At 44.9% G+C, this 21,867-nt stretch overlaps 4 protein-coding genes across 21 annotated transcripts; 2 read left to right on the top strand and 2 right to left on the bottom strand.

Moving 5' to 3' along the window:
- Nucleotides 1–205: 205 nt before the first annotated feature.
- On the top strand, nt 206–3,802 carry LOC119355998 (rho GTPase-activating protein 5-like). The gene is made up of 5 exons (XM_037622892.1): nt 206–704; nt 2,049–2,169; nt 2,260–2,379; nt 2,663–2,893; nt 2,998–3,802. Exons 1-5 carry the CDS (start codon nt 298–300, stop codon nt 3,559–3,561), a joined length of 1,443 nt encoding a protein of 480 aa, XP_037478789.1. The 5' UTR covers nt 206–297; the 3' UTR covers nt 3,562–3,802.
- A 499-nt stretch (nt 3,803–4,301) lies between these two features.
- LOC119358051 (GDSL esterase/lipase At5g41890-like) lies at nt 4,302–5,791 on the top strand. Its single transcript, XM_037624770.1, has 5 exons — nt 4,302–4,551; nt 4,643–4,773; nt 4,872–5,114; nt 5,219–5,477; nt 5,553–5,791. Exons 1-5 carry the CDS (start codon nt 4,302–4,304, stop codon nt 5,789–5,791), a joined length of 1,122 nt encoding a protein of 373 aa, XP_037480667.1.
- A 2,143-nt stretch (nt 5,792–7,934) lies between these two features.
- On the bottom strand, nt 7,935–11,407 carry LOC119355997 (uncharacterized metal-dependent hydrolase BUsg_343-like). Its single transcript, XM_037622891.1, has 8 exons — nt 11,180–11,407; nt 11,029–11,102; nt 10,872–10,953; nt 10,117–10,167; nt 9,858–9,958; nt 9,422–9,575; nt 8,922–9,110; nt 7,935–8,290 (listed from the first exon to the last, which is right to left on the bottom strand). Exons 1-8 carry the CDS (start codon nt 11,333–11,335, stop codon nt 8,162–8,164), a joined length of 936 nt encoding a protein of 311 aa, XP_037478788.1. The 5' UTR covers nt 11,336–11,407; the 3' UTR covers nt 7,935–8,161.
- Nucleotides 11,408–12,939: 1,532 nt separating this feature from the next.
- LOC119355996 lies at nt 12,940–21,363 on the bottom strand. 18 transcript variants are annotated; one of them, XR_005171765.1, is made up of 9 exons: nt 20,566–21,357; nt 20,405–20,493; nt 19,969–20,194; nt 18,883–19,051; nt 18,530–18,701; nt 18,043–18,092; nt 17,759–17,892; nt 17,489–17,588; nt 16,359–16,821 (listed from the first exon to the last, which is right to left on the bottom strand). XR_005171765.1 is itself a non-coding variant. In XM_037622889.1 (8 exons), exons 1-5 carry the CDS (start codon nt 20,804–20,806, stop codon nt 18,661–18,663), a joined length of 618 nt encoding a protein of 205 aa, XP_037478786.1. In that variant the 5' UTR covers nt 20,807–21,363; the 3' UTR covers nt 16,359–16,821; nt 17,489–17,588; nt 17,759–17,892; nt 18,530–18,660. The 18 variants fall into 18 exon arrangements, 1 of the variants encoding a protein (XP_037478786.1); XR_005171764.1 differs by lacking the exon at nt 18,043–18,092 and having other exon boundaries at nt 19,969–20,070; nt 20,167–20,194; nt 20,566–21,352; XR_005171769.1 differs by lacking the exon at nt 18,043–18,092 and having other exon boundaries at nt 19,969–20,070; nt 20,167–20,194; nt 20,436–20,493; nt 20,566–21,352.
- Between the last annotated feature and the right edge of the window lie 504 nt (nt 21,364–21,867).

Genomic DNA, 21,867 nt, shown 5'->3' with positions numbered 1-21,867 from the left:
AATCGCGTGCCAGGCCAAAGCAAAAACACGATCGAAAGCGACGACAGGCAGCAACACCGGCGACGTGGGCGTAATCACGAGCCGCTAAGCCGAGCGCCGTGGTGGTGGTAATCAGATTAGATCCCTCGGATCGGATGGATTAAAATCAGAGGGAGGACTATAAAAACTGGGCAGCAAACGTGACCCGGCAAACGCCCACCCCGCCCGCCCGCGTCGCGCCCCCCACGCACGCCTCCCCGCATCCTCCTCCCCTTCCGCGCTGCGGAGCGCGGCCACCGCCACCGCCGAGGAGCCGCCATGGCGCCGTTCCAGATGCGGTTCGGGCTCGGGATCTCCCCGTCGCGCACCTACGACGAGGAGGAAGACGACGAGGAAGAGGAGGAGTTCGAGGAGGACGAGTTCGAAGAGGAGGCGGAGAGCGACGGGACGGCCTCGCCGCCGTCGGCGATGATGCAGGCCGGGAGGGGAGGCGGGCTGGTGGGCGCGGTGGTCGGCGCGCTGCGGCGGTCGCTGGTCATGTGCAGCGCCGGCGCGATGGGGGAGGACGACGACAGCGACAGCGGCGGCGAGGAGGAGGGGATGGAGATTGGGCGGCCCATGGACGTGCGGCACGTCGCGCACGTCACCTTCGACCGCTTCGGCGGCTTCCTCGGCCTCCCCGCCGACCTCGAGCCCGACGTGCCCCGCCCCACGCCCGGCGTCAGGTCAGCTCTCTGCCACCCACTCTGTACCTGGTTTGTTTCTTTGTTGCAGTATTGATTGTGCTGCTGAATTTCCTTTTATCGGCGCTGCTGCTGACTGCTGACAGCTGAGTAGTATAGTTTTCGTGAATTTGTGATCGAAACAAGCCGCGCGCAATGCTTTGCTAGTTTCTGGACCGTGTATCTTTTTTAGGCACTTGTCAGCACAACGTATAATTTTTTGGGTGATCAGACATTTTAGACTTCGACACAACAAGGATAATTCGTATATCTTTTTGGGTAACCAGGAATTTTCAATCAGATACTTCCGCACGATAAGGATATTTACTATTTAGTACTACTTCATTTCAAGCGGAACACGGTTATTTACTTTGTGCAAAAGGTAAATAAAATAAGAAATTTAACAGCACATGAAACTCTAGGTACGACTATTGTTGCCAGGAAGGCTCCTGAGTAGTTGATGCAAACATGCTGATTTAATGAGCTGTGTTTTGCTATTCTCTTGTTATGCTTATGCACTCAGAGAAGATACAGGGTACGAACAGTGGAATTCGTTAAAAAATGTTTAACTAATTAGGTCAACAAGTGGATCTAAAAATAGGACAAGTGGTGCCTTTTGAATCAGAAGTTCTGTGAATTATGGTACTATTATAAGTTATAAGGTTACGATCCATGCCAAGGAGTGGGAAACTGTTTAGCCCAGAAGTTTATTCATTTTTGGGTGAGGGCTGGTCTAGTGGTCTGCTCCTGGCACAGTTGCCATGATTCTGAAGATACGTGGAAACACGATTCTGAGGACACAGACCGGCGGATGAGCGAAATAAATTGATTTTGGGATTCTGTTGCATGGCTAACGGCTGAGCTCTTTGTTGGATTTCGTACCCAGATTTGTTATGTGCTTGACCTTGAAGTTGGGACTTTTTAGGTGTCTGACCTGGCCGGCATGGGCAGCTCAATGGGAATCTTCTCGTCTAGCTTATGTTTTGGATTAGGTTGATCTCAGCAGCTGTACTTGCATCTGACATAGTATGGGATTTTTGTTTATTTTTACCTTTTGTATTTTTAATGCCATTCGCATCATCTTTTTAGGTTGTTAACATCAAATCAGGACAGGATTTCAGTATTTATTTAATACAGCTCAGTATTTATTTAACGTTGTCATACTGCTGCCGTTGCTTCCTAGTCCCTTAAAAAGAAACAGTTGCCTCAGATTGTATGTTTTCTGCTACGTTTGCCTCAAGCTAGATATGAAGCGTCAACTAAATATCATAAGACCTTAAACTCGATGCTCCAAATTATTACTTAGTGCTAGTTGCTAACCTGTCCTAGTCATATTTTCCCGTGCAGTGCAAGTGTATTTGGCGTTTCACCAACCTCTTTGCAATGTTCATATGATCAAAGAGGAAATAGTGTGCCCACGATACTCTTGATGATGCAGAGGAAGTTGTATCTACGAGAAGGACTTAAGGTATGGCCAGCTTTGTAAGCTAATAAATCAGCAATTGAAATACCAGCTTCAAGCCCTCTGAATGCTTATTTATATCTGTTGTGTTCTTAGATTGAAGGGATCTTCAGAATTAACGCAGAGAATGGTCAAGAAATCTGCGTCAGAGACCAATTAAACAGCGGCGTGGTTCCGGATGAAGTTGACTTACATTGCCTGGCTGGGTTGATAAAGGTGCTGAGAACTTCCGCTGTAACGCTAACTCTCTTTTATTTTCAACTTCAAGAGATACCTAAGACTAGCAGACAGTATGCTGTGAGCGCAATTTCTCTGCAAAACCAACATGTTTAGAGCCTTAAAGATGAACATTCAGGAAGGAACCATACACATTAAGTTTGAGCAGTAGCATGAAACTGAAAATGAGAGATATATTTGTGGGCAATGGCTACATTTAGATAAACATTATTTAACCATTTTTCTCGTACATCCTCTCGTGACCTATCGTGCTCTTTTGCAGGCATGGTTTCGGGAACTTCCAACAGGAGTATTGGACACGCTGACTCCAGAGCAAGTAATGCACTGCAACACAGAAGAGGAGTGCGCTCTCCTTGCTTCTATGCTACCGCCAGTTGAAGCAGCATTACTTAACTGGGCTATTAATCTAATGGCCGATGTTGTGGAGCTTGAAAACTACAACAAGATGAATGCACGAAACATCGCTATGGTTTTTGCTCCAAACATGACTCAGGTTATTGGAAATACTACTATTTGTTATTCTTACCTGCAGAGCAAACCCTGTGTGACCAAGCACATCCGCGAGCATACACTAACCCCATGGTATTTCTCTTCCAGATGGCCGATCCATTAACCGCCCTGATGCATGCAGTTCAGGTGATGAATTTCCTCAGGACTTTGATCGTAAGGACCGTAAGGGAAAGGGAGGAGACAGCTGCAGCATCCATGACATTGCAGTCATGCTCCGATTCCCCAAATGACCAAGACGAACCTCAGGCGCCGGAGCATTTGGCGAAACCGTTCACTTGTTCAACTCAGGAGAGGGTCGATCACCCGATGATTGATAAGGCTATTTCCGAACAGTTCCTATCTGAGGCTCAACAGGTCCTCCATAACTCCAAAAATGATTTCGAAGAACAAGAGAAGAAGTGTGATATGGACCACAATAAGTGCCACAGTGGAGTTCCTCCACGTCACAACGATCCGAATAGCCGAGTGAACAGTTCCGGAAAAGAATTTGGTAGCAGAAACGCGGAGGGCTTGTTCGACAGATTTAGTTTCAGGAAAGGTGTGGAGAGGCTGTGCAGGCACCCCGTGTTTCAGTTGAGTAGGTCCATGAGGAAGGCCCCAGACGTGGCTGTGTTTGATGCTCCCAGAGAAGCAAGACAAGCTTGGGTATGATATGATAGCGAGATAGTATGGGATTGTATGTAATGGTAATGGAGTTATTTTTGCTTCTTTTTTTGTTTAGTTGATTGATTGGCCGTTCCTCTAGTTTGTGTGAGTAGAAACGGTTAGCCAAGCCAATTATAGTTTGTAGGTACTGCAGATTTCAGTGTACATTATAATCGTTAACTGACGACAACGTGTGAAAGATTGCATCATGTGGTTCCTATATAAGTGAACGAGTAGTCACAGTGAACTTCGACTAGATTATGTACCTAAAAATCTAGTGATCCCTGCACTGTTCTTATACAAATTTTATGATAAGTCATTGTGGAACGTTATCAGCAAATGGCAGTATATGTTCCATTTTTCCAAGGGGATGCATTCGGTATTGCCAGTGAATGGCTTTATAAATGCATTTGCCTTAGTACGGATGCATCTGCCATTCTCTATTGTCAGTGCAGCTGTGGAAACTTATTATTATTTTGTAAGACAGATGCATTCCCCCGTTAGCCGAACAAGATAGCAGCCATTAGCATGTCTGACAGCTCGCCTGTACCGCGCCCAATCTTCTCATCCAGATTCAGTTGGGACAGTTCAATCTCCTCTTGAAGCAGTCAGACAATGACCTTGTCAAACGGTACTACGGATACGATGCAGCAGGCACCATAAGCATGCAGCATGGCAGTGCGCCCAGCGTACGAGAATTGGATATATGCAGTCCTACCTAGAGACGTTCCACGATTCAGCATAGGATGGCCGTGCTCCCTCCCCGCTGCTGCCCCTCCCTCTTCACAGCAGTGATCTTGCTCCTGTTTCGCCCATCTCCGGCATCGCCTCATGCTTTCTTCATCTTCGGCGACTCCCTCGTCGACGCGGGGAACAACGACTATCTCGTGACCCTCTCCAAGGCCAACACCCCGCCATACGGCGTCGACTTCTCGTTTTCTGGCGGCAAGCCGACCGGGAGATTCACAAACGGCAGGACCATTGCGGATGTCATTGGTAATAGTAGCAAGTATGAGTTTTCATGAGAAACTTTGTTTAGACTGTCCATGTTTTATCTGACGAAAATGTCTTGGTGCTATTCCCTCAGGTGAAGCCTTGGGGCAGGAGAGCTTTGCTCCTCCCTACTTGGCCCCAAACTCTAGTGCTGAAGTGATCAACAGTGGAGCCAACTATGCTTCTGGTTCTTCCGGCATTTTCGACGAGACCGGTTCCTTCTATGTAAGTGATTTTTCTGTTCAACTTGTATACTTCCCTTGGCTTGATTTCTGTCTGTCTGTCTGAATTGCAATTGTGTGAAAATGTGGTTGGGTTGGCAGATCGGAAGGGTGCCACTAGGACAGCAAATCAGCTACTTTGAGAAGACCAGAGCTCAGGTACTGGAGACCATGGGGGAGAATGCCACGGCCGACTTCTTGGGGAACGCGCTCTTCACGGTGGCTGCTGGATCCAATGACATCCTGGAGTACCTCTCACCTGCAGTGCCATTCTTCGGACGACAGAAACCTGACCCTGCAGTTTTCCAGGACGCCTTGGTTGCCAAGTTGGCATTTCATCTCAAGGTGCCACTCGATCACCTCTAACTCGCCAGTCACCAGCACTGTAATTTTCTCTGCTTTGCTCCCGTTCTGAGCTCACCATCTTGCAATTCGCTTCCAAAACGAAGCGGCTGAACGAGCTCGGGGCTAGGAAATTTGTCATCGCCGACGTCGGCCCGCTGGGCTGCATACCGTACGTGCGCGCCCTGGAGTTCATCCCTGCGGGCGAGTGTTCGGCGGCTGTGAACAGGCTCTGCGAAGGCTACAACAGGAGGCTGAAGAGGATGATCGGCAGGCTGAACCAGGAGACGGGCCCGGAGAGCGCGTTCGTCTACACCAACACCCACGGCATCGTCATGGAGATCATCCGGCAGCACCGTCAATACGGTAGCAGGATTTTCTTTCTTGCGTGCTGCAGGCAGGTTCGCATTTCGTGGACTGAGAGTTGGATCTGTGTCGTAGGTTTCGAGGAGGCGCTGGACCCTTGCTGCGGCGGCAGCTTCCCGCCGTTCCTCTGCATGGGCGTCGCCAACTCGAGCTCCGCCACCCTGTGCGAGGACCGCTCCAAGTACGTGTTCTGGGACGCGTTCCACCCGACCGAGGCCGTCAACCTCATCGTCGCCGGCAGGATCGTCGACGGCGGCGCCGCCGATGCGTGGCCCGTCAACGTCCGCGCCTTGTTCCAGCGTCGATACGGATGAACGAGGAGATCGGCGTGCATGCACCGCATCGCGGAATATCTCCTCCCCGGCGCAACACTTGCTGCACGTCTGCAAACGTGTAGAACGTGACGGACGACGGTGACTTTGACGCGCGGCAATTTTCTTTTCTTTTTCCTTCTCTCCGCTGTTTGCCTTTGGCTCCTTTGTGAAGGCCGGAAAGTAGATCGCTGTTGTCGAAAGGAACCATTCGGAGCGACCGACGGACGGTAATATATACCGGCGTACGTGCGGTGTACAGAGGTGCATAAGTGCGAAGCAGTAGAGAGTAGAGACTGGTAGCGCACGTTTTTTACGGGACTGTTCTGCGCAGCGCCGCCGGTGCAGCTTCCGGCCACGCCACGCCACGCCACGCGCCCACGCGGGTATATATGCGCGCAACACTTGGACTCGGTCTGTTGACGACGGCCGGGCGGTGCCAGGCGCGTACGTAGCCTTCCATGGAGGCGGGTGCGGGGCCTCCGAAGCCCGGGGCCGCGGCGAAGGTGGCGTCGTCGTCGTCGTCGTTCTCGTCCGTGGCCGCCACGGCGGCGAGCCTGGTGGCGGTGGGCCTGGGCGGCGCGGCGCTGCTGGTGTGGTGGGCGCTGGCGTTCCACCCGGCGCACGCGCGGCTCTGGATGGTGCCCGCGGGGCTGGTCCTCCTCGGCACCCCCGTCCTCGCCTGGCTCTCCCTCTTCGCCTCCGGCCCGTGCCGCTGCGGCCGCCGCCGCCCGGTCGACGCGCCGGAGCCTCCGGCGCCGGGCGCACACGCAGCCGCTTAGCGACCTGCTTACTTGTACGTAGCTTGCAGTTGCTTCACCTGCCGAATACCATTCTTCCGTGCGCATGCAGTAGCTTCTCTTCTTTCGACACGTACGCGCCTGTCTAATTAGTTTGCTCTGCTGCTTCTTGCTCGCTCCGGGATCAGATGAGATCAGACCAGATGTACACAGCCATACTACATATGTTCACCTTTTGTTTCTATGTCCAGCCGTCCAGGATCACTACTACTGCTTGGGTTTCTTCGTTACTTTGCAGTGTTCTTGCTCGCGCCCAAACGTTTTCCGACGTTCTTCCCGATGCTGACGACCGATCAAGTGGCGACTTTCTGATCCGTTCACGCGCAAACGATTTTGTTCCTTCACGCGGCGCCGAAAGTCTAAAGCGAGCTAGCGAGCGGGAGTGTGCGTGTGCCGAATCCTACGCCGCCACACTCCGCTCCGTCGGATCGGTCTCGATCAGCGGTCGGATCGGGAGGTGGACGCGCACTACGCGCGCGCGGGGCCCAGGGAATGCTCGCCCCCCTCTTGCCGGATAGCGACGGGTTCCACTCGGCAGGCAAAAAAGATCTTTCGCTGGTTTACAACGGGTGTTATCTTAGGTGGGTGATGCGGTTAACGATAAGGATTTAGGCCCTTCACAGTGCTCCACCGTGGACAGATACTAAGCATGCCACATAAGCGGAAAAATGACATGGCACATCATTTAAAGAGGGGAGAGAGCACTTTGGTGATCCCAGGAAGAACCAATGCCAAGCACGAGAACCTAGGCAAACCACTTAAATGAAACAATTTGACCAATACATAAAAGACTTTAGGTGTTAACTCATTAAATAAAGTGTGTTTAGCAACAACAAGTTAAGCACCTATGCATTGGGGAGTTGAGTTGCTAAGGTATTTAATGCACTTAGCACCTCATCTAAGCACCATTGCATCGGGAGAGGTCTAAGGTATTGGAAGTGGAACTGGTGAGCCTACTAGGCCTATCGTATGAGGATCGAAGTAAACTTTTGTTATCTTGTCATCCTACTAGTTTTAGCAGATTGCGCGTTCGGTTCGAGTCCAGTCACCGCGCACAATGCTCTGATAGTACGTGTGATGAGAGATTCCCAGGTTACTTGACAGGGCACGCGGATGCGATCGGAGCCTCCTTTCTGATAGGACAGTACATAGTTCAATGTAAGAACTAGTAGTTCTGAATTACAAGATGTTCTACTCTAACATTTTTTTCTGATTTGGATGTATATATATGCTCCCTGCATCCCACGAATAAGATCATTTTTCAAGCTAAGGGACGGACGGAGTATGTTTTAGTGTGCTTGTTGACTTATTTCAATCAGTATGTAGTCCATATTGACATCTTGTAATAGTGAACGGAGGGAGTAGAGTAATATTGTAAGGGGAATTTGGCAACATGGCACGGCCAGCCATGAGCCGCTTTCTTATTTCATCTCTGATTGCTACCTTGTCTTGGGCCGATTATATATACATAGTACAACAACATACATGCGGTATACAGGGAACATCCAGAGGCAGAACGCACCAGGATTCCGATAGCATGGTTCGTATTGGGTGGCCATCCGCACCACCCCATTCACGCAGTTTCAGCTTCGGGATGAACTTTGGATCCAGGGTAGGAGAACAGTTTGGTGGCGTTCCTGTAGCTCGCCTCGGCGAGTTCTGCTTCCGGCATTTCAAGCAGGGATGCCACATACTTCAAAACCTGAAAGGAACATGGAAAGGCACGGTTTATACCAGAATGATAATTTCCTTAATCCATCATCATTTTGTGTGAGAACGAGAGCTTGTCAAGTAAACAAGCCATTGTTGGACAGATGGAGTAGTGACAATCGTGCCAGTGAGCTGGGAGTGGATCAATTAAACAATACTTCAGATGGATGGTTTGGAAACAGCAGGGTATACTTTGAAAACAGTAAGCACAGAAATGGCATCGTACTGAACAGGGCACAGTAATGTTGAAATAGTGGAGTATTCAGAGAAAATATTGTGTCTATCCCTAGAAAGGTTTAGGTCTTCGTATACATCGCAGTATGCTAGTCAGTACAGTAATGTTAATGGAGTATTGAGAGAAAATATTGTGTCTATCCTAGAAAGGTTTAGGCCTTCGTATACATCGTAGTATGCACAAGAATATTTTCATTATTAGGACACTGTTTAAAATAAGAGATGTAGCAAGGAGCTCGTGCAACAAGTACCATGAAGATTTGCTAACAAAAGTACTCCCTCTGTAAAGAAATATAAGAGCGTTTAAATCACTAGAGTAGTGATCTAAACGCTCTTATATTTCTTTACGGAGGGAGTATCAGGCAAAGGTGTCAGGACACAAATCTTACAATGTGGATGTTAGCTGGATGGTTCAAGGATTCTTTTGAAGGCATGTCCGCCTGAGAGGCCGAATCGCTGTGAGACTTTTCAGCATCTGCATCTGAAGTGTCCACAGGGACTGTGACTAGAGAAACATTGTCCAACTTTGGTACTGCATCTGGCGCATCTGTCTCTAGTAGAATTCTGTCCAAGGGTATCTAGAACAAATACAAATGCATTTCATTGGTGGTGCCAAAGAGATTTACGGTAATGTTAAAAATCTGACGTCAGATTTTTAACCATGGCAAATCAAACGTTTTTATGCAATTTATGTTGGGGCGAGGATGGCAAATTTAGTTTGCAAGCACGGCACTTTCCTGGGGGGAAAAATGAACTGAGGCGGATTTGCCATGCTTGCCAACTAAACTTGCCACCATCGGCAAACATAAATTGCCATAAAAAACGTTTGATTTTCCATAGTTGAATCCATAACTACTCCCAGGGAAAAATACAGGCATGACCGACTTACTGCTTTGAGCATTTTCTTTGCCTTACTCGATTTCATGCCTGTAAGGAAACCAGACAACGAAAAGTAACAACCTAAATTTGCAAGGCCGGGCACCATTTCTGCAGACCCCAGATAAGAATGCAACAGCACACCTGCTGGGAAAGGCCCAGTATGCCTGCAGGCAGCCAAAATGTTAACACAGCATAACATTTATTTGTAGACAAAGAGATGAGAAACTACAGGATATCCATACTAGACTAGAAGTATGGAACCTGCTCTTCAGTATGACATATATATCTAGGAAGAGCAATATATTCTGTTTTGGAATTGTGATGAAAAAACCCTAACTGCAAACCTTACTAAGAACCTGGACAAACAACCTATCACTACCTGTCATATTGAACTAGATACTGACAAGAACTAAAAAGATGATAAAGACCAAACATCCTTTCCTTACTTTAGTATTTCGAGAAGATCGCCGAAGGCACGTACACAATGAACAGAAACAGGTTTCTCCAATTCCTTAGCAAGTTCAAGTTGTCGTTGGAATACTTCAACCTGTGTTAACATTGTTATGCTTATGGTAAAAGGTAAAGGGGTACAATTAAAGCTACAGTGACAAAGCTAAATGGTTATATCCATTATCATGTAGCTGAATCCATTGGTAAAAAAAATCATATTCAACAAGAAGTGCAGAGGGGCCCGTGCTAACAAACCTGTTCTCCGAAGTCAATAGTTTTTCCATGCGATCCCTTGTCCAGACCAGTCTGCATAATAGTGACATATGAGAATATTCTAGAAACAAATAGCGACATATGAGAATATATAATTGCACAAGTCTCGTATTGCACATGCCAAAAGGAAACAGAAGAATAAATTGGCTGTGTTTGGCAGCTCAGTTTTTCTTTTTTGGACTATTTGGTGAATACTGTGAGGCCATGGTTTTGAAAATTTTGATTTGTTCGGCATTGATAAATACCACAGTTTTATAAACCGTAGTATCCCGAATACGGTTTTTTTTTGCAGTATTTCAGAAAGAGGTTTCAACCTCTTTTTTGTAAACCGAAGTGAGAAAAACTGTGGTGTTTAGAACTACGGTTTTGCAAAAACTATGCTGCCAAACTAGGGCAGTCTATTAGGTTAAATTCAGAAACAGTCATCTCGGCTATAGAGTTACACTGTTACAGTAAGCAGAGGCGACAGATAAATATACCCTATTGCCTGATAAATTTAATGAGTTGCAAAACAAGATGATCATAATTTACATCATATTGGAGAACTAATGCTTGTAGGTAAGCCTTGGTTTGCACTTTGTAGCAGTCCAGTCTATTACAGTACATATTACCGCAGTTTTATTGCTGGCTACTTTGCTAGTACTCTCTCCGTCCCATAACATAAGAGCGTTTTTGACTCTCTAGAGTAAGTAACCTAGAAGAGTAAGTAACAAATTGACAAGTACAGCCCTGCCCACCTCTCCAACAGCCGCCTCTGGGGTCTCCGAGAAGAACTGCCGGAGCGAATCCATCCAATCGGGCGACCTCTCCGGCACCCACCTACCAAATTCACGGTTTTAAAATCCGGATAGCATAAGCAGCAGCACACCGCGAGAAGCGGCCAAGGAATCTTGCCATGGGTGGAGGCCGAAGCAGGGGATGACAGCCGGGTGCTCCTGGGCCATCTGCTTCACCAGGTGCCAGTCTTTCTGCGCTCGTCCAGTAGACAAGGAGTCATGGAGGAGCGGTCGCTCGCGTTCAAGCACGAGGCAGGGGCGGGGCGTACCTCGGAGGTGCCGTTGACCGCGAACCGGCCGACGCCGGAGGCTGTGGCGGCGCGTATGAGGGAGGGGGCAGCCGCCGCGATGCGGGGGTCCTGCAGGTGGCAGTGCGCATCGAAGAGCCGCACGGCGGAGGCGGCGCGGCCTGGAGACTGAGCCATGGTGATGGTGGGGTGGAACTTCCGTGGCCGGAGCCGGCGCGGAGATTCGAGCGGTGGCTGCTGTCCGCGAGCGTCGTGTCAGCGAATCGATGGCCATGGGCCGGGAATAGGCCTAGAGCTAAGAGGATTTCAATCCGCAGGCCGAATGGGGTGCTTGCATGGGCGCCCCTGTTTCTCGCTTTCTGGGAGGACAAATTGTGCCGGCCCAGGCGCGAGAGAGGCCACAGCCTCGTTTTCCTCTTTTTTTTACGTTTTTTGATTTCGTTTTTTTGCTTTTTTTTAATTCAATACATTATATATATATATATATGTGTGTGTGTGTATTACAAAAGCACTCTAAAAAAACATTTGAAACATGTTGAACAAGTATTTAAAAATGTTGAACAAGTATTTGAAAAATATTGAACAAATATTTGAAAAATGTTGATCAACTATTTGAAAAATGTTGAACAGGTATTTCAAAGAATATTGATCATGTATATAAAAATGTTAATCAAGCATTTGAAAAAATAAATTGAACAAGCATTTGAAAAAATTTAATCAAGCATTTTAAAAATGTTGACCATGTAGTAAAAACAGATGAATTCTATTGATCATGTATATAAAAATGTTAATCAAGTATTTGAAAAAACAATTTGAACACGCATTTGAAATTTTTTAATCAAGCATTTGACAAATGTTGACCATGTAGTAAAAACAGGTGAATTCTATTGATCATGTATATAAAAATGTTAATCAACCATTTGAAAGAATGTTGAACAAGTAATTTAAAATGTTAAGCAAGCATTTAAAAAATGTTAAATGTGTATAGAAAGAATGTTGACCATGTATTAAAGAAATGATGAATCTTTTTGATCATGTATATAAAAATTTTAATGAAGCATTTGTGAATACAATGTTGAAAAATCATTTAAAAAATGTTGAATAAGTATTAAAAAAATTTAAAATTATCTAAAAATTGTTGAACGAGTATTTGAAATGTTGAACAAGTATTTTAAAAATACTTAATAAATATTAAAATGTTGAACAAGTATTTAAAAAATGTTGAATAAGTGTTTGGACAATGTTGAACATGTATACATAAAATGCTGATCACTTATTAAAAAAAACTATTTTAATATATACAAAATATATAGAGTGAAAACAAAAACGAACATAAGAAAAAACAAAAAAAATACAAAATGGAGAAGAAAAAAGAAAACCAAACAAAAATGGAGAAGAAAAAGAAAACCAAACAAAAAATGGAAAAGAAGAAAAGAAAACCAAACAAAAAAAGGGGAAAAAACTGTCAAAGACAAAAACAAAAAACAAAAGAAGAATAAACCCTGAAGAAAATGGCTGTAGCCCCAAGTAGAATGTGCCGCTAGTTCTTATCACAAAGGCTATGTTTGGTTACGAGTGAGAGAAATTCTAGGGTACAAAAAGCACGGCCATAATTTCCTTTACACATTGGAATCCACGGGGTATAATCACATCACCATTTGGCACCTCAGGGGATGGGGTTCTCTGGCCTCTGCGAAGAAAAGAGAGAATAGCAAAAAAAAAAAACAAGACTCTCCTCGCATCCAGCGAGCTAGCGAGATTCATCTTCAACCTCGGCCAAATCAGCTCCTCCAGCCGCGGGCTGCAGGGAAGAGGGTGAATTCTTAATTTAGTTTCACCAAGTAGTAGATGAGGAACTCACACAGTCTGGTCACAAATCTGTTAATTCCAGCAAAATTGTGGTTGTATTGGAGCCAGCCATGGCTGAGCACACACGTGTATGCTCTCCCGAGGAATTTTGTTCTTCCAGGGCTCAAGCTCGTGAGGAAGGTGGGGCGAGAGGACAGGCCAGAGTGGGTGGGGTGAGCAGGTGTTGCATAGTGGCGGCGATGGGATGTGCTCGTCCAGAACGGCGGCGGTGCCCCCAGAGTTTCAACGAGCGACGGGGAAATCTTCCATGGGTTAGGGGTGGTTTTTATTTAGCCCAGGGGTCTAAGGGCACCTACAATGGAGGCGCTTAGCCCGGGCGCTAGGGTCAAATCCCCAGCCGTTATGCCCCAAATCCCAGCCCTTTTTTTCTGTTCCCAGCTAAGCCCAGGATTCACGCTTGCGTCGACGCAACTTCTCGCGCCGGGCGCTAGACCTCTTTTCCTTCTGCGCTAGGACTCGAAGTGTGCCATATTAAGCGCGTAGCCTTGTCATTAGCGTTGGAGGATTGGATGCTACAGCCGCTGCTACGTGAGATTTAACTTTTCTTTTATTTTCCTAAGCGCTCGTGCAAGCGGCCAGGCATTGGACATGCCCTAACAGGTATGGGGCCGGGTTGACCAAATGAACAGCCACGCAGCCCCAGGGAGGGCATCGACGGGTGGCAGCTGCCCAGGGAAAGAGTGGGGTTCCCGGGAGGATGAATCTCTCGCAACCAAACGAGCGAGATTGCCATGGAGACCTCGGTTCGACCCCTGTTTCTCGCACATTTCTTTGTTCTTTTTACACTGCGCACACATGAATGGGCCGGCCCAATATGAGGCGGGGGAGGAAAAAGCTTCACCGATAGTCTATCGCTTAAGGCGATAAATAGTAGTCGCGCTTGCGGCATCGGGACCTTGACACCTACACGCGTTCTTCATGGACCGCAATTAATGCGGCCCGCCATTAAGTAACATATATTTTCTTCCCTTCATAGATATCAAATTTATACTTTGCATACTAATTTGTAAACCAATTTTCAAATTGGAAAATGTATGCATTGGTATAAGAAACTTTTCGGTATAACAAATAATGTTACTATTTTGGAAAGAATTGTTCCCGTATTAGAAGAACCACATGCATGTATGAGAAAAATAATTGCTTATATATTTCAAACAACATGTTGTGGAATAAAGAAACATATTTCTCTATTTCCAAATAAATGCTATGTATCACGGGATTTTTTTAATGTTTTTACTAAATACATTTATCATAAGAAAAGTAACATTCATGCATGAAAGCGATATATAATAGATTTACACATATCAAAATAATATTGGCAGGAAAAGAAAAAAAAGAAAAAAAAAAGAAAACCAAAAGGTTAGGCCCTGGATTCTAGTCATGGTACGGAAAAACTCGATGAAGTCTCCTCGTTCATCCATCAGAAAGGATGCCTAATTCATGGGACAAGGCATTGACGTATTGGCTTTTCACATTTATAACTACATTTTCACATTTCTTTCTTGATCCCATGACTTTTTAGGTGATAAAAAACAAACGAGATCATAAAAGTCATTATTGGGGCCAACCGTACAATAGCTATAGTGGGAGTAAAGCCCGCAATAGCATAAATGAATGATTGTTTAGCCAATGATGGATTTCACAAAAGAAAATGTAAACAACCAAGAAAAAAATATGCGCGCTAGACCCACCATCGGGAGGAAATATTTTAATAGAGCCTAACCATTTTCCATTAACTGAATAACAAAAATGGAACCGCTGAATCAGAAAGAGTAGAGGAGACGAGAAAGGGGAAAGTGAGCCCAACAAATTGTTGAAAAACCCATTGGAGGTGCTCGTCATCGAAACACCCAATGCAGACCGAAAACCCGACGACACCAAGCTAACCTACCACCAATCCAAAAGCTCATGCAGAAGTAAATAGGTTCATTACTCACACAGAAGCAAATAAAGTAGGATGACATAGCAAAACAAAATAGAAAGCTATTAAACATCCTCAATCAAAAACTAAGCAACTCAAACAATACTGGCAACCCCAAATCAACAGCCAACTTCTCCTAGCCATTCTTGTGCTTACAATGCAAAGGTGTTCAGGGGAGGCTCTTAGTAAAATAAACCGAGTTTTTTTTAAGCACCGGTGCTTGTCTCTACAGGAAAGGTGCCTAATTAAGCGTCTACTCTGTGTAAATAAGCACCTATAATTAAGAATCTGGTTTATTTTTCTAAGCACCTTGCATTGTACAAGGTCTCAGGCCTCCAAATGGACGAAACACCTTCCCATACAGTCGTGGAAATCCTCATCATGTTTCCGGTGTTATCCTTTTGCATCATGGCACCTCTCTTCAGCACCTTTGGAATGACATGGGCTTTGGTTTTTCGTATTTTCGGTGTTGTCCCTAGGGCAATCCCTATTTAACGCCTAGGTGCCTAAATGCCTATAACGGCGTGAATTGGGCTGGCCCTGTTTAGACGCATTCCCGATGTTCGTCCGTTGTGATCTTGCGGCTATATATTTTTTGTTTTTTCATTGCTTCATTTTTCTCTTAGTTTTCTTTCATTTTGTTTCTATTTTATTTTGGTTTTCTTTTCTTTTTACTTTCCCTCCCCTTTTTTTATTTTTGTTTACTTGATATTTTCCTTTCTTCATTAGTAAAAAACGAGAAAGCTATATTCCTGCCGACTGGACGTTAGCTACAGGTCCGCACGACCTCTTCGTCACGGGCGCGCGCGCATCTTCCCTCTCTCCCGATATTTTGGCCTGAGTTTCCGATACTATCGGTACTAGAAGAACGCCCGTGCGTTGCAACGAGACCGCATTAACTTTAAGAGTTCAATATTAATTATGTTAATATTACATTTAACATTCTCATACATATCAAGTGACATTGGCGACCTTTTCTACAATCAAATCCTCACACACACTCTCCCTCCCTCTTCCTCACTCTCTCCCCCTCTCCCCTCTCTCCTCTCTCTCTCTCTCTCTAACACACACATATCCATCTTATTGGGTACGTGACCATAATCTATCTATTTCACACACACACACGCTAGTGCATAACAATATGGATTATGTGTATTATATTTGCCACCACAACTGAGGAAATTAATTTCATGTAAATCGGCCAGCCTGAGTTTGGAAATGGTCATGAGAAGAACAATGAAGATACTATTGTCACCTGAGCCGATTACATAATGGGGTAAAAAACCTGACTGGACGAAACATATAATTTTGTTATGTTGGAAATCAGAAACATTGTGTCAATTTATAGAAGCCACAGATAACATATTTGCTGATTCATTCGACAACATGAGAGCTCAAACTAAGTTGAAGTGGCTTCCTTTAAAAAAATCTAGTATTGATCATGAATTGTTCAGCAAAAATGAGAGTGCATGAATATAGGCTACTACAGTATATTATATATGCAACTGGTAATTCTCGTAAGTGAGAAAATACATCGCTTGCAAGAACGTGCTTACCTAATTTGATCTCAGCTATTTTCATATGAGCTTACAAATTTTACATACTGTGTTAGATACGTCTTTCTGTTCTCAGGTTTTAACTGAAAAACATGATACTATGCAATTTGTCCTCACCACGCCGGTGGGTCAACGGTATGGTTATGGCTCACCCTTGGCGTGCTTCGGCGATGACCACCTTTGGGGTGCATTAAGGTGAAGGCCATGTTGTTCGATGCCATGCTGTCACATGATCATGTAACTGTAATAAGAACTCCAATCAGAATAGGTACACAGGGGCGGCGATCAGCTCTTCATCTCCAATCTCCATGGTTCGTCTTCTCAAAAAATTTAGCGGCCGCTGTGTCAATTTTTCCGATAAACTAAAAAGAGGAAAATGTACTGGACGGGAAAATGGAAGGCAAAAGGAGAGAAGTAATTATTATTCAAATTTTAGTGTCATTTCGAGAAAATGACCGGACAATAGCATGATTTTAAAAAGTATTTGTGTGCATTTTAGTGTGCATGAACTACTTTCGTTTTCCATTGGAATTTTTTTATGCTTCAGAGCCGCCCCACCTTATTTATTTTTCGTCCTCCGCCATCCAATGCATATTATCAAAGTCATCCCAGCTGTCTCTTCCACAACTCAAAAGAATTACAAAGATTTTCATACAAAGTTTTCAACCTTATCAAATTCTGAACCAGCAACAGATTGACACTTACCTACTATTTTTTATATTATGAAAACACGAAGATAGTCTTGCCCACACACATTTGGGATTTTATCGGTGGATGCAATCAATGTATAAGTCTTCTATTTCTTGGATCAGGCACAGTCTACATTAATATGAATAAATGCATCTCTAATCTTTTTTCTTCTAAATAATATGATCAAAGAGTGTGGTTATAGTTTACTTATTTTAGGGATAGTGGTTATAGTATACAGAGACGCAGCAAAAAGGAGCTGCCGACAGCCCAACAAACAGAGAGGGAGATACTCACCCAACATGGGTATGAGCTCCAGATCAGCCACAATTAGGGAGGCAAATTATTAGTATAAGCTTCAGATAAGCACATGCAACTCTCACTTCATATAACAATACTACAGAATAAACAAGCAAAAACGAGGTCAATTACTTCATGAACTGAAAGCTCTAAAGGTAATATGTAATTTTCCCTAAATTCTCAAGCAGGCATTTTCACCTAAAGCCAAACTGATGAAGATTTACTTAAGTAAATTAGAGAAATGTGAAAGTATCTTACAAGAATTACCTATGGTTGACACCTGCAACTGCTCATCGGATGCCAGCAGCAGGTAAAAACATTTAACTTCTTTTGGCTTCTTTGCTTGCTTTGGTGTATCATTGTATATCAAAGTCCCTAGGACTAAATTTCCTGGATGAAATCTGTACGCGGACATAAGCAAAAATCACAAGTAAGTGCAAAGAGAGAGAACAGAGAGGACAGTGCAATTAGCAGCACAAAATTTGTTGCTCCGAGTGTGTCAGAAGCCAAAAACTGATGAAATGGCTTCCTAGAGTAGGGTGAAAACTTACGGAGTATGTTGCCGCTCTATTATAAAGATGATGGCATTAGCTACATGAAACTTTTAACTCCAGCATTAGAACAGGATAAACAACTCTAAACTCTATAAGTTCATACGCTGTATAATTAGTCAATAAAATGACCAAATCCATATAGTATTGTCCATCCATACATGTTCCCAAGTTTTACCTAGATAACGAACATCTTATAAGAACAACTACTCATAATGTAAACAAAAGAGCCACAAGCCTGATTGGAGCTTTAGTTTAACATGAAGCAGTTGCTTACAGTCCAGAACATAGTTGCAAAATTGCACCAAGAACAGGATCTGACACTTGCATTGTGGTGTTTTTTCACTGTATATCTGACACACACACACACACACACACTATGCATTCTGCAGATAGGTGACTTACCAAGAGGTAGGTCACGAAATTACCTAGAGCTGCGAGGAAATGGAAATCAAATGAGGAGGGAGAAGAAAAAAAGGATTTTTACCTTCTTCCAGCTGGTGGTGGTCTTGGTTCTTCAAGATTTCTTTTTCCGCAGTTGAGGTGCAGCTGCCGGTGGTATGATAATTAAACTGTTGCTATTTCACTCTCACGAATTAAACTCACTTGTATGTCATCTCACTTATGCCAAATCATAAATCTTGGTATTGAATATCCTCCTGCATACAAAATCAAATGAAGTTAGACAAGAAAACTACTGTTATTTCATGGAAATAATAAGAGGCGAATTACACAGCAAGCAGTTTAATCCTGAGAGTGAACACAATATTGCAGTCTCATATGCTCACCAGATTGGTAAAACTTTACAAATCGCATTAGATAAGTACCATGGTAATTTACCTGACAGAGAAAGAGGTCAAGTAAATGCAGGATCTAACTGAACCATCAGCTCTCACCGGCTTATTAACCGCAAACTTTACAAAATCCAAAAAATATATTTTTTAAATATGATGCCCACGAACAATAATGGATCAAATGGTTGTATCTGATTCCGAACAAACTGAGGCCCCTGCCCAAACAACAAAAAAAGAGTTTCCTGATTCATTAATTTGATGCACCAAGTATAATCCAAATAGGAATATGTAGCACTAAAATTGATGAATAATTGAAGATTTAAAACACAAAGAAAATATGAATACCCATAAGTGAACTGATACTTATCTATTTGGGAGAATTTTACTATATTGATACTGAAACTTTGAGTTTCAGCCATCTGAGTGTTAGTCTAGACAAAGAGCATGTAATTGATACAAAGGCATTCTTTTAATGCAAGGTGGAAAACTGGGACTAAAAATGATCCCTTAAATATCAATCTAGCCAGACCTAACAAGGAACCGACTGCTTACTCAGAGGACCAAACTTTCGATATATTGACAATATATAGACATAAAACTAACTATAAAAAATTAACCAGTGATACACGCAAGATAAAATTGGCGGCCAATTGCATTTTTATTTCAACAAGCACTTGGTATGTACATGGACCAGATGACTGAAAAAGGGTTTGCTGAAGCTCGTGAAAATGCACACTTGACGGGCCATTGGAAATATGAAAACTACCAAGTAGAATCGCATTTGAAAATAATTTTCACATGCACAGATTACTGGGAAAGAATGTCACTTCGCAGGGATGAAGACACGATAATCTGCATGTTTCGAAATTAAACAAAACAACACCAGTGTTTATACCTAGAAATAAGATGAGAAAATAATATCTTAATGATCGAAAAACAACTGATAGATATACATGTTCTCTCCTAGCAGGTATATACATGTAATGGTCAAATCTGCCATTGTTCAGATATAACAGATCTGCAGCTATATATACATGTTCTCTGAAAGCATCTATACATGTAATGGTCAAGTAAATAAGATACGGAGGGTAAATATTAAGCGTAACCTTTTAGACATCTTTGAGTTGCTCACCATTAGCAAGGAAAGTGGAAGGTCCTTTTTGCTTGGAGTTTGGCGAGTAGCAGCGGAGGAGCTTCTTCTGTTGTATTTCGCCCGTCCTATAAGATAATCTACCTGCAAAGGACATAACCCTTGTAGATAATCCCCATGTACAGTCCCATAGAAGGAAGAAATTCGGCAGAATATAAGTGAAAGCAGTTTGATGCAGACAGGAACTTCATATTGCTTTTTCTTCCGTCTGCAACAGAAATATATTAACAGAATCAAAAGAAATTTAATGCACACACGTGAAGACGCATGTCTATATTTTCTACTCTTGTTCTTTACAATCAGATAGCCATAAGTCCAGGGCAATGGAAAATGTAGACCTGAAGATATTTTCTACTCGGCAGAATATATTTTCTACTCTTGTTCTTTAGAATCAGACTGAACTCTGTATGCTACTTACTCATAAGTCCAGGGCAATGGAAAATGTAGACCTGATGTGTTGCAGAAATGCACATCGCCGTGCAGTTTTGTTTCCGCCATGTCCTATCTCTGAAGAAGAAAAGTTTGAGTTCTCACAGTGCAGTAAGCAAATCAGGAGGGTTCGGGATGAAGAAAACTCACCCCTTTGCGGTCGGTCGGATGGGGCGGAGCTCGCGTTTGGTGAAGACGTGATCCCCAGCGGCGGCGGCGAGGAGGAGGCGGAGATGGCCGGTTCCGGAGGGCCGGACGGGATCTGCAGCTCGCTCCACCCAGGGAGGAAGGATACCTTCCTGAATCCATCCATCCATGCTTGAAGCTTAGACGACCGGCCGTGGGTGGATCTGCAGCCATGGTGGCTGGGGGTGAAGACCACGGCCGCCATCGCTTGCGAACGGAGGTGGAGAAGGAGGCATCGGCGGAGGCGGAGGTGGAGATGGTGGGGGCGGCGGTGCGCCAGGAGGAGGCGGAGGCGACCTCGCGCGGGAAGTAGGTCGGGGCGGAGGCTCGCTGGGTTCGAGGGAGGGGCCAGGTGGGGGTCCGAACCGCCGGGGCACCTAGTGGAGGTGTTCGGCTGCTGCAGCGGTTGGGGCGGCGGCCGAGTCGCAGGAACCGGCCGTGAGGCAGGATCCGGTGCGCCTCCGGCAGATCTGGGTGGGGGGAGACCGGCGATGGGACCACTGGTCCCGTGGGCGGGGGTGGCGGGGCTGTGGCGCTCTGGGAAAGACGGCGGCAGCGGCGCGCTCGGGAAGATGGCGAGGGCAGCGGGGTGGCGGTGCTCCAGGGAAGAAGGAGGGTCCGGCGGCGCGCCGGTAGGAGGCGGGGATGACGGCGCGCCGGAAGGAGGCGGGAGTGGTAGCGCACCGGTAGGAGGCGGGGTAGGCAGCAGCGGCGACGGGATCGGGGGAAGGTTGGGGATCGGACGAGGGGATTTTTTTTAGCGGGTCGGGCAGTTCGGGGTGCGAGAAATGGACGAAAAAAAACCAGCGAAAAAAAATCGGACGAAAATGGTTGGACGAAAATGATGACACAAAAATAAAACCCGGAACACGGACTATCAATTGAGATATTAAGAATAGAGATTAAGTAGCGCTTTCCTTTGAAACCGCACCTCCCGCACTCTCATCTACTCCGATCCTGCCGCGAATTTTTCTCCCACCCGAAATTCGGTAACAATTAATGCTGGATTAGCTAGCCAACTAATAAGCATGCATGTGTTCTAAAGAAATGCATGCCACACGTTTTGTACGGGATTAAAGCATGGGTCTTGAGCCACTGCATGGGTACTTTATGGGATTTGATCCTTGTTCGTCGGATTAGTACATTTTCACAACAACCGTCTATTCTATATCTAGTTCTTGTGTAAACGAAAGGGAATTTTCATATTTGTCTTTTGGTTCTATATTACCATTGTAAAAAAAACCATGTATGTAGTGCTATTAGAGT

Source organism: Triticum dicoccoides, chromosome 2A, assembly GCF_002162155.2.
Source record: "Triticum dicoccoides isolate Atlit2015 ecotype Zavitan chromosome 2A, WEW_v2.0, whole genome shotgun sequence".
NCBI classification, from domain to species: Eukaryota; Viridiplantae; Streptophyta; class Magnoliopsida; order Poales; family Poaceae; genus Triticum; species Triticum dicoccoides.
The sequence above is the reverse complement of the archived record's forward strand: the minus strand, read 5'-3'. Positions and strand labels throughout refer to the sequence as shown.